Below are 15,203 nucleotides of genomic sequence, written 5' to 3'. Positions count from 1 at the left end.
GGTCACTAGTCTCTCAAGACAGACGGGTCCCATGTCTCTCCAGAGAGAGAGGGTTGCTAGACAGACGGGTTGCTGCCGGCAGTGTACCAATGCTCCAGTTTAACAATTCTGTACATTTGCGCATCAGTTGGAACAGAAAGGAAGAGTTGGAAATGCGAAGCAAGTCACCAGTAATGTCACTGCCGTATCTGCTTGTTGCCATAGCTAAACATGAGCACAATTCCCACCAGCATTTTAAGCCCCGCCTACACAAATGTGTGATTTGTTGTGAGACTTGTCTGTTTGAAGAGAACCCTCCCCGGAACAATTTTCCTTACATTTGGAAATGTCAGAGACATCTTCCCCCAGACCTTGTTTGTTGCCTAGGAACGATGCTACAAGGTCTGAGATATCCAACACTATAGACTTGTTATCAGCAGTATAGGACTATATCAGAGACATCCTCCCCCAGACGTCGTTGCTGCCTAGGTACGATGGTCCAAGGTCTGAGATATCCAACACTATAGACTTGTTATTTGCAGTATAGGACTGTCAGAGACATCCTCCTCAGACCTTGTTGCTGCCTAGGTACGATTTGTTAATTTTTTATTTATTTATTTCACCTTTATTTAACCAGGTAGGCTAATTGAGAACAAGTTCTCATTTACAACTGAGACCTGGCCAAGATAAAGCAAAGCAGTACGACAAACAACAACACAGAGTTACACAAGGGATAAACAAATGTACAGTCAATAACACAATTGAAAAGTCTATATACAGAGTGTGCAAATTAGGTAAGATTAGAGAGGTAAGGCAATAAATAGGCCGTAGTGGCGAAGTAATTACAATTTAGCAATTAAACACTGGAGTGATAGATGTCCAGAAGATGAATGTGCAAGTAGAGATACTGGGGTGCAAAGGAGCAAAAAAGAAATAACAATATGGGGATAAGGTAGTTGGATGGGCTATTTACATATGGGCTATGTACAGGTGCAGTGATCTGTGAGCTGCTCTGACAGCTGGTGCTTAAAGTTAGTGAGGGAGATATGAGTCTCCAGCTTCAGTGATTTTTGCAATTCGCTCCAGTCATTGGCAGCAGAGAACTGGAAGGAAAGGCGGCCAAAGTAGGAATTGGCTTTGGGGGTGACCAGTGAAATATACCTGCTGGAGCGCGTGCGGGTGGGTGCTGCTATGGTGACCAGTGAGCTGAGATAAGGCGGGGCTATACCTAGCAAAGACTTATAGATGACCTGGAGCCAGTGGGCTTGGCGACAAATATGAAGCGAGGGCCAGCCAACGAGAGCATACAAGTCGCAGTGGTGGGTAGTATATGGGGCTTTGGTGACAAAATGGATGGCACTGTGATAGACTACATCCAATTTGCTGAGTAGAGTGTTGGAGGCTATTTTGTAAATTACATCGCCAAAGTCAAGGATCGGTAGGATGGTCAGTTTTACGAGGGTATGTTTGGCAGCATGAGTGAAGGATGCTTTTGTTGCGAAATAGGAAGCTAATTCTAGATTTAATTTTGGATTGGAGATGCTTAATGTGAGTCTGGAAGGAGAGTTTACAGTCTAACCAGACACCTAGGTATTTGTAGTTGTCCACATATTCTAAGTCAGAACCATTCAGAGTAGTGACGCTGGACGGACGGGCAGGTGCAGGCAGCGATCGGTTGAAGAGCATGTATTTAGTTTTACTAGCATTTAAGAGCAGTTGGAGGCCACGGAAGGAGAATTGTATGGCATTGAAGCTCGTCTGGAGGTTAGTTAACACAGTGTCCAAAGAAGGGCCAGAAGTATACAGAATGGTGTTGTCTGCATAGAGGTGGATCAGAGAATCACCAGCAGCAAGAGTGACATCATTGATGTATACAGAGAAAAGAGTTTGCCCGAGAATTGAACCCTGTGGCACCCCCATAGAGACTGCCAGATGTCTGGACAACAGGCCCTCCGATTTGACATACTGAACTCTGTCTGAGAAGTAGTTGGTGAACCAGGCGAGACAGTCATTTGAGAAACCAAGGCTGTTACGTCTGCCGATAAGAATGTGGTGATAGACAGAGTCGAAAGCCTTGACCAGGTGGATGAATAAAGCTGCACAGTATTGTCTCTTATCGATGGCGGTTATGATATCGTTTAGGACCTTGAGCGTGGCTGAGGTGCACCCATGACCAGCTTGGAAACCAGATTGCATAGCGGAGAAGGTACGGTGGGATTCGAAATGGTCGGTGATCTGTTTGTTAACTTGGCTTTGGAAGACCTTAGAAAGGCAGGATAATTTTAGAAAGAGAGGGTCCAGATTGTCTAGCCCAGCTGATTTGTAGGGGTCCAGATTTTGCAGTTCTTTCAGAACATCAGCTATCTGGATTTGGGTGAAGGAGAAATGGGAGAGACTTGGGCAAGTTGCTGTGGGGGGTGCAGAGCTGTTGGCCGGGGTAGGGGTAGCCAAGTGGAAAGCATGGCCAGCCATAGAAAAATGCTTATTGAAATTCTCAATTATCGTGGATTTATCGGAGGTGACAGTGTTTCCTAGCCTCAGTGCAGTGGGCAGCTGGGAGGAGGTGCTCTTTTTCTCCATGGACTTTACAGTGTCCGAGAACTTTTTGGAGTTTGTGCTACAGGAGGCACATTTCTATTTGAAAAAGCTAGCCTTTGCTTTCCTTCCTAACTGCCTGTGTGTATTGGTTCCTAACTTCCCAGAAAAGTTGCATATCGCGGGGGCTATTCGATGCTAATGCAGTACGCCACAGGATGTTTTTGTGCTGGTCAAGGGCATTCAGGTCTGGAGTGAACCAAGGGCTATATCTGTTCCTGGTTCAAAAATGTTTGAATGGGGCATGCTTATTTAAGATGGTGAGGAAAGCACGTTTAAAGAATAACCAGGCATCCTCTACTGACGGAATGAGGTCAATATCCTTTCAGGATACCAGGCCAGGTTGATTAGAAAGGCCTGCTTGCTGAAGTGTTTTAGGGAGCGTTTGACAGTGATGAGGGGTGTTCGTTTGACCGCAGACCCATTACGGACGCAGGCAATGTGGCAGTGAATGCTGAGATCCTGGTTGAAAACAGCAGAGGTGTATTTGGAGGGCAGGTTGGTCAGGATGATATCTATGAGGGTGCCCGTGTTTACGGATTTGAGGTTGTACCTGGTAGATTCATTGATAATTTGTGTGAGATTGAGGGCATCTAGCTTAGATTGTAGGACGGCCGGGGTGTTAAGCATGTCCCCGTTCAGTTCACCTAACAGTACGAGCTCTGAAGATAGATGGGGGACAATCAATTCGCATATGGTGTCCAGGGCACAGCTGGGGGCAGAAGGTGGTCTATAGCAAGCGGTAACGGTGAGAGACTTGTTTCTGGAAAGGTGGATTTTTAAAAGTAGAAGCTCTAATTGTTTGGGAACAGACCTGGATAGCATGACAGAACTCTGCAGGCTATCTCTGCAGTAGATTGCAACTCCGCCCCCTTTGGCAGTTCTATCTTGTCTGAAAATGTTATATTTAGGGATGGAAATTTCATCAATTTGGTGGCCTTCCTAAGCCAGGATTCAGACACGGTTAGGACATCCGGGTTGGCAGAGTGTGCTAAAGCAGTGAATAAAACAAACTTAGGGAGGAGGCTTCTGATGTTAACATGCATGAAACCAAGGCTTTTATGGTTACAGAAGTCAACAAATGAGAGACCACCAGTGCACCTCTACGGTCCAGTGTTTCCCGCTACACGCACTAGCCTTGAGGTGCGTGTCTCCAGGCTGGCACGTCCAGTACCAGCACCACGCATCAGGCTTCCAGTGCGTCAGCCCACTCCAACTCGGCCGGTTCCTGCTCCCCGCACTAGCCCTGAGGTGCGTGTCTCCAGGCTGGCACTTCCAGCACCACGCATCAAGCTTCCAGTGCGTCAGCCTAGTCCTACTCAGCCTGTTCCCGCTCCTCGCACTAGCCCTGAGGTGCGTGTCCCCAGGCTGGTACCTCCACTACCAGCCCCACGCATCAGGCTTCCAGTGCGTCAGACCAGGCCCGAGTGTCCGGCAACAGTGCCTCGTCCAGAGTGTCCGGCAACAGTCCTCGTCCAGAGTGTCCGGCAACAGTGCCTCGTCCAGAGTGTCCGGCAACAGTGCCTCGTCCAGAGTGTCCAGCACCAGGGGAGACGGCCCACTGTCCGGAACCAGGGGAGACGGCCCACTGTCCGGAACCAGGGAAGACGGCCCACTGTCCGGAACCAGGGGAGACGGCCCACTGTCCGGAACCAGGGGAGACGGCCCGCGACCCGGAACCGAGTGAGTCTGCCCGCGGTCCAGATCAGAATGAAGTTTACTATAACTTTGAACTATGTGAGTCTGCCTACAGCTCGGAACCAAATGAGTCTGCCTATGGCCCGGAACCGAGTGAATCTGCCTACGGTCCGGAGTCAAGAGAGTCTGCCTACAGTCTGGAGGACAGTAGGCCAGAACCTGAGCCACCTCCAGTATAGGTGGGTTGGGGAGGGGGGTGTAGCACAGGTGTCGTCGTTGACGGCAGCCACCCTCCCTTCCCTCCCTTTAGTTAGGGGTTTATTTTTTATTTTTTATTTTTTTAGGTGCATCCGGGGTCTGCACCTTTGGGGGGGGTACTGTCACGTCCTGACCAGTTTAGGTATTATTTTGTATTGTATTTTGGTCAGGACGTGGCAGAGGGTATTTGTTTTGGTTGGTTCGGGGTGGTGGTTTGATTAGAAGGGTGTTTGTTTTATTATTTCCGGGTTTTGGGTTATGTTCTATGTTTTTTTGTATTTCTATGTTATCTCTAGTTTAGTATTTCTATGTTAGGTAATTGGGTGTTGGACTCTCAATTGGAGGCAGGTGTTTGTAGCCTTTGATTGAGAGTCCTATATATAGGTATGGGTTTTGTTTCTATTTTGTGGGTAGTTGTATTTCGCACTGCTAGTTGTTGTAGCCTGTGAAACTGTTCGTCCTTGTTTTGTTATTTTCTTGTGTACGTGTTTTTGGTTTACGGTTTGCCTTCTTATCCAGAAATAAAGAAGATGAGTACACAACCCCGCTGCGTATTGGTCCACTTTCTCAGATGATGATTTCTCTGTTTCGTCTGACGACGAAGAACGTGACAAATGTAGAGTGGTAGTGTTGGTATCACTACTACTAATGTAGAATGGTAGTGTTGGTATCACTACTACTAATGTAGAGTGGTAGTGTTGGTATCACTACTACTAATGTAGAGTGGTAGTGTTGGTATCACTACTACTAATGTAGAGTGGTAGTGATGGTATCATTACTACTAATGTAGAGTGGTAGTGTTGGTATCACTACTACTAATGTAGAGTGGTAGTGATGGTATCATTACTACTAATGTAGAGTGGTAGTGTTGGTATCACTACTACTAATGTAGAGTGGTAGTGTTGGTATCACTACTACTAATGTAGAGTGGTAGTGATGGTATCATTACTACTAATGTAGAGTGGTAGTGTTGGTATCACTACAACTAATGTAGAGTGGTAGTGTTGGTATCACTACTACTAATGTAGAGTGGTAGTGTTGGTATCACTACTACTAATGTAGAGTGGTAGTGTTGGTATCACTACTACTAATGTAGAGTGGTAGTGATGGTATCATTACTACTAATGTAGAGTGGTAGTGTTGGTATCACTACTACTAATGTAGAGTGGTAGTGTTGGTATCACTACTACTAATGTAGAGTGGTAGTGTTGGTATCACTACTACTAATGTAGAGTGGTAGTGTTGGTATCACTACTACTAATGTAGAGTGGTAGTGTTGGTATCACTACTACTAATGTAGAGTGGTAGTGATGGTATCATTACTACTAATGTAGAGTGGTAGTGTTGGTATCACTACTACTAATGTAGAGTGGTAGTGTTGGTATCACTACTACTAATGTAGAGTGGTAGTGTTGGTATCACTACTACTAATGTAGAGTGGTAGTGTTGGTATCACTACTACTAATGTAGAGTGGTAGTGTTGGTATCACTACTACTAATGTAGAGTGGTAGTGTTGGTATCACTACTACTAATGTAGAGTGGTAGTGTTGGTATCACTACTACTAATGTAGAGTGGTAGTGTTGGTATCACTACTACTAATGTAGAGTGGTAGTGATGGTATCATTACTACTAATGTAGAGTGGTAGTGTTGGTATCACTACTACTAATGTAGAGTGGTAGTGTTGGTATCACTACTACTAATGTAGAGGGGTAGTGATGGTATCATTACTACTAATGTAGAGTGGTAGTGTTGGTATCACTACTACTAATGTAGAGTGGTAGTGTTGGTATCACTACTACTAATGTAGAGTGGTAGTGATGGTATCATTACTACTAATGTAGAGTGGTAGTGTTGGTATCATTACTACTAATGTAGAGTGGTAGTGTTGGTATCACTACTACTAATGTAGAGTGGTAGTGTTGGTATCACTACTACTAATGTAGAGTGGTAGTGTTGGTATCACTACTACTAATGTAGAGTGGTAGTGTTGGTATCACTACTACTAATGTAGAGTGGTAGTGTTGGTATCACTACTACTAATGTAGAGTGGTAGTGTTGGTATCACTACTACTAATGTAGAGTGGTAGTGATGGTATCATTACTACTAATGTAGAGTGGTAGTGTTGGTATCACTACTACTAATGTAGAGTGGTAGTGTTGGTATCACTACTACTAATGTAGAGTGGTAGTGTTGGTATCACTACTACTAATGTAGAGTGGTAGTGTTGGTATCACTACTACTAATGTAGAGTGGTAGTGATGGTATCATTACTACTAATGTAGAGTGGTAGTGTTGGTATCACTACTACTAATGTAGAGTGGTAGTGTTGGTATCACTACTACTAATGTAGAGTGGTAGTGTTGGTATCACTACTACTAATGTAGAGTGGTAGTGTTGGTATCACTACTACTAATGTAGAGTGGTAGTGATGGTATCATTACTACTAATGTAGAGTGGTAGTGTTGGTATCACTACTACTAATGTAGAGTGGTAGTGTTGGTATCACTACTACTAATGTAGAGTGGTAGTGTTGGTATCACTACTACTAATGTAGAGTGGTAGTGTTGGTATCACTACTACTAATGTAGAGTGGTAGTGTTGGTATCACTACTACTAATGTAGAGTGGTAGTGTTGGTATCACTACTACTAATGTAGAGTGGTAGTGTTGGTATCACTACTACTAATGTAGAGTGGTAGTGATGGTATCACTACTACTAATGTAGAGTGGTAGTGTTGGTATCACTACTACTAATGTAGAGTGGTAGTGTTGGTATCACTACTACTAATGTAGAGTGGTAGTGTTGGTATCACTACTACTAATGTAGAGTGGTAGTGTTGGTATCACTACTACTAATGTAGAGTGGTAGTGATGGTATCATTACTACTAATGTAGAGTGGTAGTGTTGGTATCACTACTACTAATGTAGAGTGGTAGTGTTGGTATCACTACTACTAATGTAGAGTGGTAGTGTTGGTATCACTACTACTAATGTAGAGTGGTAGTGTTGGTATCACTACTACTAATGTAGAGTGGTAGTGTTGGTATCACTACTACTAATGTAGAGTGGTAGTGTTGGTATCACTACTACTAATGTAGAGTGGTAGTGTTGGTATCACTACTACTAATGTAGAGTGGTAGTGATGGTATCACTACTACTAATGTAGAGTGGTAGTGTTGGTATCACTACTACTAATGTAGAGTGGTAGTGATGGTATCACTACTACTAATGTAGAGTGGTAGTGTTGGTATCACTACTACTAATGTAGAGTGGTAGTGATGGTATCACTACTACTAATGTAGAGTGGTAGTGTTGGTATCACTACTACTAATGTAGAGTGGTAATGTTGGTATCTCCCACTGTTGTCGTATTGAGGTGCGTGTGTGCGTGTGAGTGTGTATAGAGTGTGTGTGTGTCTGTATAATGACTGTGTATAAACTCACCTGCAGTGACCGTATCCTTCTCCTTGGCATTCAGCTCCTCTACCTCTGCTCTCCTCCGCAGCTCAAACCTCCTGGCATGTCCCTCTCTGGGCTTCCATAGTTCCTGTAACAACAACGGCTTCTCATTGTCGCCCATCGCCCGCAGACACTCCGTCCTCCACCCCCCTCCTCCCCCCTGTCCTACTCCTTCCCCCTCTCCTCCCTCCTGACCTCTTCCTCCTCCCCCCTCTAGCTGGCCTATCACGTCGCAGAGGACGTAGGAGTGGGCGGAGGCTTTGTTCAGCGAATAGCGTTCCAGCGCCTCTTTGACCAGTTCCTGTGCGCTGGACCGGGGCGTGGCGAGGACGGACTTGTAGTTGGCGCCCTCGCAGATCTCATCTCCGAAGATCTTCAGGACGCCGGGGGCGGAGCTCTGGGTGGAGAGTTCCGCGGGGTCGTCACGGGGACGGTCGTCGGGGGGTTCGGTGATGGAGCGCCGGTCTCGGGAGGTGTGGTCGGCCGGGGGACGATCCCGGTAACTCAGAGTCCGGTACAGGACCTACCGGGAGGAGGAGATAGTTGAATAAATGGGGGGAGGGGGGATGGGTGTTGGAGTGTTAGTGTGTGTATGTGTGTGTTAGTGTGTGTTAGTGTTAGTGTGTGTTAGAGTGTGGGTGTGTTAGTGTGTGTGTATTAGTGTGTGTGTTAGTGTGTGGGTGTGTTAGTGTGTGTATGTGGGTGTTAGTGTTAGTGTGTGTTAGTGTTAGTGTGTGTTAGTGTGTGGGTGTGTTAGTGTGTGTGTGTGTTAGTGTGTGTGTTAGTGTGTGGTGTTAGTGTGTCTTAGTGTGTGTGTGTGTTAGAGTGTGGGTGTGTTAGTGTGTGTGTATTAGTGTGTGTGTTAGTGTGTGGGTGTGTTAGTGTGTGTATGTGGGTGTGTGTTAGTGTGTGTTAGTGTGTGTTAGTGTTAGTGTGTGTATGTGTGTGTGTGTTAGTGTGTGTTAGTGTGTGTGTGTGTGTGTGTGTGTGTGTGTGTGTGTGTGTGTGTGTGTGTGTGTGTGTGTGTGTTAGTGTGTGGGTGTTAGTGTGTCTTAGTGGGTGTGTGTGTTAGTGTGTGGGTGTGTTAGTGTGTGTGTTAGTGTGTGGGTGTGTTAGTGTGTGTATGTGTGTGTATTAGTGTTAGTGTGTGTTAGTGTGTGTGTGTTAGTGTGTGTGTGTATGTATTAGTGTGTGTGTGTGTATTAGCGTGTGTGTGTGTATTAGTGTGTGTGTGTTAGTGTGTGGGTGTGTTAATGTGTGTATTAGTGTGTGTGTGTTAATGTGTGTGTGTGTGTGTGTATTAGTGTGTGTGTGTGTGTGTGTGTGTTAGTGTGTGTTAGTGTTATTAGTGTGTGTGTATTAGTGTGTGTGTTAGTGTGTATGTGTTAGTGTGTATTACTGTGTGTGTGTGTATTCTACCTGCGTGAAAGTTCTGCTCTGGCGTTTGAGACGGCTCTTGGAGGGCAGAGACATGGAGGCCCCCGAGGTGGAGGACGACCCATAGAACATGATGACGACTGGACCTGCTAGTACCCACACTGGAAAACTACACACACACACACACACACACACACACACACACACACACACACACACACACACACACACAACACACACAACACACACACAGAGAGAGAATGGGTCAGTTAGTTATGGCAGTAAACAGGTAAAGACAGACTATTATATACTATATAGGAAGAAGAAACTAAAAGCCATACCACCCTGAACTAAGATAAGAACAGTGTGTGTGTGTGTGTGTGTGTGTGTGTGTGAGAGAGAGAGAGATGCTATGGAGAAAGAGAGGACAGGTGTGTGTGTGTGTGTGTGTGTGTGTGTGTGTGTGTGTGTGTGTGTGTGTGTGTGTGTGTGTGTGTGTGTGTGTGTGTGTGAGAGAGAGATGCTATGGAGAAAGAGAGGACAGGTGTGTGTGTGTGTGTGTGTGTGTGTGTGTGTGTGTGTGTGTGTGTGTGTGTGTGTGTGTGAGAGAGAGAGATGCTATGGAGAAAGAGAGGACAGGTGTGTGTGTGTGTGTGTGTGTGTGTGTGTGTGTGTGTGTGTGTGTGTGTGTGTGTGTGTGTGTGTGTGTGTGTGTGTGTGTGTGTGTGTGTGTGTGAGAGAGAGATGCTATGGAGAAAGAGAGGACAGGTGTGTGTGTGTGTGTGTGTGTGTGTGTGTGTGAGAGAGAGATGCTATGGAGAAAGAGAGGACAGGTGTGTGTGTGTGTGTGTGTGTGTGTGTGTGTGTGTGTGTGTGTGTGTGTGTGTGTGTGTGTGTGTGTGTGTGTGTGTGTGTGTGAGAGAGAGATGCTATGGAGAAAGAGAGGACAGGTGTGTGTGTGTGTGTGTGTGTGTGTGTGTGTGTGTGTGTGTGTTGAGAGAGAGATGCTATGGAGAAAGAGAGGACAGGTGTGTGTGTGTGTGTGTGTGTGTGTGTGTGTGTGTGTGTGTGTGTGTGTGTGTGTGTGAGAGAGAGAGATGCTATGGAGAAAGAGAGGACAGGTGTGTGTGTGTGTGTGTGTGTGTGTGTGTGTGTGTGTGTGTGTGTAGAGAGATGCTATGAGAAAGAGAGGACAGGTGTGTGTGTGTGTGTGTGTGTGTGTGTGTGTGTGTGTGTGAGAGAGAGAGATGCTATGGAGAAAGAGAGGACAGGTGTGTGTGTGTGTGTGTGTGTGTGTGTGTGTGTGTGTGTGTGTGTGTGTGTGTGTGTGTGTGTGTGTGTGTGAGAGAGATGCTATGGAGAAAGAGAGGACAGGTGTGTGTGTGTGTGTGTGTGTGTGTGTGTGTGTGTGTGTGTGTGTGTGTGTGTGTGTGTGTGTGTGTGTGAGAGAGATGCTGTGGAGAAAGAGAGGACAGGTGTGTGTGTGTGTGTGTGTGTGTGTGTGTGTGTGTGTGTGTGTGTGTGTGTGTGTGTGAGAGAGATGCTATGGAGAAAGAGAGGACAGGTGTGTGTGTGTGTGTGTGTGTGTGTGTGTGTGTGTGTGAGAGAGAGATGCTATGGAGAAAGAGAGGACAGGTGTGTGTGTGTGTGTGTGTGTGTGTGTGTGTGTGTGTGTGTGTGTGTGTGTGTGTGTGTGTGTGTGTGAGAGAGATGCTATGGAGAAAGAGAGGACAGGTGTGTGTGTGTGTGTGTGTGTGTGTGTGTGTGTGTGTGTGTGTGTGTGTGTGTGTGTGTGTGTGTGTGAGAGAGATGCTGTGGAGAAAGAGAGGACAGGTGTGTGTGTGTGTGTGTGTGTGTGTGTGTGTGTGTGTGTGTGTGTGTGTGTGTGTGAGAGAGATGCTATGGAGAAAGAGAGGACAGGTGTGTGTGTGTGTGTGTGTGTGTGTGAGAGAGAGAGATGCTATGGAGAAAGAGAGGACAGGTGTGTGTGTGTGTGTGTGTGTGTGTGTGTGTGTGTGTGTGTGTGTGTGTGTGTGTGTGTGTGTGTGTGAGAGATGCTATGGAGAAAGAGAGGACAGGTGTGTGTGTGTGTGTGTGTGTGTGTGTGTGTGTGTGTGTGTGTGTGTGAGAGAGATGCTATGGAGAAAGAGAGGACAGGTGTGTGTGTGTGTGTGTGTGTGTGTGTGTGTGTGTGTGTGTGTGTGTGTGTGTGTGTGTGTGAGAGATGCTATGGAGAAAGAGAGGACAGGTGTGTGTGTGTGTGTGTGTGTGTGTGTGTGTGTGTGTGAGAGAGATGCTATGGAGAAAGAGAGGACAGGTGTGTGTGTGTGTGTGTGTGTGTGTGTGTGAGAGAGATGCTATGGAGAAAGAGAGGACAGGTGTGTGTGTGTGTGTGTGTGTGTGTGTGTGTGTGTGTGTGTGTGAGAGAGATGCTATGGAGAAAGAGAGGACAGGTGTGTGTGTGTGTGTGTGTGTGTGTGTGTGTGTGTGTGTGTGTGTGTGTGTGTGTGTGTGTGTGTGAGAGATGCTATGGAGAAAGAGAGGACAGGTGTGTGTGTGTGTGTGTGTGTGTGTGTGTGTGTGTGTGTGTGTGTGTGTGTGTGTGTGTGTGTGTGTGTGTGTGTGTGAGAGAGATGCTATGGAGAAAGAGAGGACAGGTGTGTGTGTGTGTGTGTGTGTGTGTGTGTGTGTGTGTGTGTGTGTGTGTGTGTGTGTGTGTGTGTGTGAGAGAGATGCTATGGAGAAAGAGAGGACAGGTGTGTGTGTGTGTGTGTGTGTGTGTGTGTGTGTGTGAGAGAGATGCTATGGAGAAAGAGAGGACAGGTGTGTGTGTGTGTGTGTGTGTGTGTGTGTGTGTGTGTGTGTGTGTGTGTGTGTGTGAGAGAGATGCTATGGAGAAAGAGAGGACAGGTGTGTGTGTGTGTGTGTGTGTGTGTGTGTGTGTGTGTGTGTGTGTGTGTGTGTGTGTGTGAGAGAGATGCTATGGAGAAAGAGAGGACAGGTGTGTGTGTGTGTGTGTGTGTGTGTGTGTGTGTGTGTGTGTGTGTGTGTGTGTGTGAGAGAGATGCTATGGAGAAAGAGAGGACAGGTGTGTGTGTGTGTGTGTGTGTGTGTGTGTGTGTGTGTGTGTGTGTGTGTGTGTGTGTGTGTGTGTGTGTGTGAGAGAGATGCTATGGAGAAAGAGAGGACAGGTGTGTGTGTGTGTGTGTGTGTGTGTGTGTGTGTGTGTGTGTGTGTGTGTGAGAGAGATGCTATGGAGAAAGAGAGGACAGGTGTGTGTGTGTGTGTGTGTGTGTGTGTGTGTGTGTGTGTGTGTGTGAGAGAGATGCTGTGGAGAAAGAGAGGACAGGTGTGTGTGTGTGTGTGTGTGTGTGTGTGTGTGTGTGTGTGTGTGTGTGTGTGTGTGTGTGTGTGTGTGTGTGTGTGTGTGTGAGAGAGATGCTATGGAGAAAGAGAGGACAGGTGTGTGTGTGTGTGTGTGTGTGTGTGAGAGAGAGATGCTATGGAGAAAGAGAGGACAGGGTGTGTGTGTGTGTGTGTGTGTGTGTGTGTGTGTGTGTGTGTGTGTGTGAGAGAGAGATGCTATGGAGAAAGAGAGGACAGGTGTGTGTGTGTGTGTGTGTGTGTGTGTGTGTGTGTGTGTGTGTGTGTGAGAGAGAGATGCTATGGAGAAAGAGAGGACAGGTGTGTGTGTGTGTGTGTGTGTGTGTGTGTGTGTGTGTGTGTGTGTGTGTGTGTGTGTGTGTGAGAGAGATGCTATGGAGAAAGAGAGGACAGGTGTGTGTGTGTGTGTGTGTGTGTGTGTGTGTGTGTGTGTGTGTGTGTGTGTGTGTGTGTGTGTGTGTGTGTGTGTGTGTGTGAGTGTGTGAGAGAGATGCTATGGAGAAAGAGAGGACAGGTGTGTGTGTGTGTGTGTGTGTGTGTGTGTGTGTGTGTGGAGAGAGATGCTATGGAGAAAGAGAGGACAGGTGTGTGTGTGTGTGTGTGTGTGTGTGTGTGTGTGTGTGTGTGTGTGTGTGTGTGTGTGTGTGAGAGATGCTATGGAGAAAGAGAGGACAGGGTGTGTGTGTGTGTGTGTGTGTGTGTGTGTGTGTGTGTGTGTGTGTGTGTGTGTGTGTGTGAGAGAGATGCTATGGAGAAAGAGAGGACAGGTGTGTGTGTGTGTGTGTGTGTGTGTGTGTGTGTGTGTGTGTGTGTGTGTGTGTGTGTGTGTGTGTGTGTGTGTGTGTGTGTGAGAGAGATGCTATGGAGAAAGAGAGGACAGGTGTGTGTGTGTGTGTGTGTGTGTGTGTGTGTGTGTGTGTGTGTGTGTGTGTGTGTGTGTGTGTGTGAGAGAGATGCTATGGAGAAAGAGAGGACAGGGTGTGTGTGTGTGTGTGTGTGTGTGTGTGTGTGTGTGTGTGTGTGTGTGTGAGAGAGATGCTATGGAGAAAGAGAGGACAGGTGTGTGTGTGTGTGTGTGTGTGTGTGTGTGTGTGTGTGTGTGTGTGTGTGTGTGTGTGTGTGTGTGAGAGAGATGCTATGGAGAAAGAGAGGACAGGTGTGTGTGTGTGTGTGTGTGTGTGTGTGTGTGTGTGTGTGTGTGTGTGTGTGTGTGTGTGTGTGTGTGTGTGTGTGTGTGTGTGTGTGAGAGAGATGCTATGGAGAAAGAGAGGACAGGTGTGTGTGTGTGTGTGTGTGTGTGTGTGTGTGTGTGTGTGTGTGTGTGTGTGTGTGTTTGTGTGTGTGAGAGAGATGCTATGGAGAAAGAGAGGACAGGTGTGTGTGTGTGTGTGTGTGTGTGTGTGTGTGTGTGTGTGTGTGTGTGTGTGTGTGTGTGTGTGTGAGAGAGAGAGATGCTATGGAGAAAAAGAGGACAGGTGTGTGTGTGTGTGTGTGTGTGTGTGTGTGTGTGTGTGTGTGTTTGTGTGTGTGAGAGAGATGCTATGGAGAAAGAGAGGACAGGTGTGTGTGTGTGTGTGTGTGTGTGTGTGTGTGTGTGTGTGTGTGTGTGTGTGTGTGTGTGTGTGTGTGAGAGAGAGAGATGCTATGGAGAAAGAGAGGACAGGTGTGTGTGTGTGTGTGTGTGTGTGTGTGTGTGAGAGAGAGAGAGATGCTATGGAGAAAGAGAGGACAGGTGTGTGTGTGTGTGTGTGTGTGTGTGTGTGTGTGTGTGTGTGTGTGTGTGTGTGTGTGTGTGTGTGTGTGTGTGTGTGTGTGTGTGTGTGTGTGCAGGCGGTTGTCAGTGTTTAGGTTTATGGTTGTGTTATGGTTGCAGTAACGTGGTAGTATAGTTGCGTTTAGGTTGCAGTATGTTGTGTTATGGTTGCGTTTAGGTTATAGTAACATTATAGTATGGTTGTGTTATGGTTGCAGTAAGGTTATAGTATGGTTGTGTTTAGATAGTAGTATGGTTGTGTTTAGGATATAGTAACATTATAGTATGGTTGTGTTATGGTTGCAGTAAGGTTATAGTATGGTTATGTTTAGATAGTAGTATGGTTGTGTTTAGGTTATAGTAACATTATAGTATGGTTGCAGTAAGGTTATAGTATGGTTGTGTTTAGATAGTAGTTTGGTTGTATTTAGGTTGAAGTATGGTTGAGGTGTTACCTTGATGCTGTAGACTGGTGTCTCTCTGGTAGAGAGGCTAGGGTACTGGATGAGGAGATAGGACAAGGGAAAGGCGTAGGGTGTGGGAATAGGGTATAGGGGTTAGGGAATAGGGTATAGAGTATAGTAGTTAGGGAATAGGGTTTTAGGGTATTGGGGTTAGGGAATAGAGTTTAGGGTATAGTGGTTAGGGAATAGGGTATAGAGTAGAGAGGTTAGGGAAAAGGGTTTAGGGTATAGGGGTTAGGGAATATGGTATAGAGTATAGGGGTTAGGGAATAGGGGTTAGGGTATAGGGTTCA

General features: G+C 46.4%; 1 protein-coding gene across 3 annotated transcripts in view; it reads right to left on the bottom strand.

Annotated features, from left to right (window-relative positions):
* The window catches only part of LOC106563988 (Ras association and DIL domains), an 85,745-nt gene extending 70,542 nt beyond the window's left edge, over nt 1-15,203 (bottom strand). For 2 of the 3 annotated variants that reach the window (XM_045690516.1, XM_045690517.1), the window contains exons 1-3: nt 14,902-15,203; nt 9,352-9,478; nt 7,918-8,455 (exon numbers count right to left, since the gene is read on the bottom strand). In XM_045690516.1, the coding sequence (XP_045546472.1) occupies nt 7,918-8,455; nt 9,352-9,441 (628 nt within the window). In that variant the 5' untranslated portion in view covers nt 9,442-9,478; nt 14,902-15,203. The remainder of the gene's footprint in view (nt 1-7,917; nt 8,456-9,351; nt 9,479-14,901) is intronic. The other variant, XM_045690518.1, reaches the window with a different exon arrangement.

Source organism: Salmo salar, chromosome ssa12 (assembly GCF_905237065.1).
Source record: "Salmo salar chromosome ssa12, Ssal_v3.1, whole genome shotgun sequence".
NCBI lineage: Eukaryota > Metazoa > Chordata > Actinopteri > Salmoniformes > Salmonidae > Salmo > Salmo salar.
The sequence above is the reverse complement of the archived record's forward strand: the minus strand, read 5'-3'. Positions and strand labels throughout refer to the sequence as shown.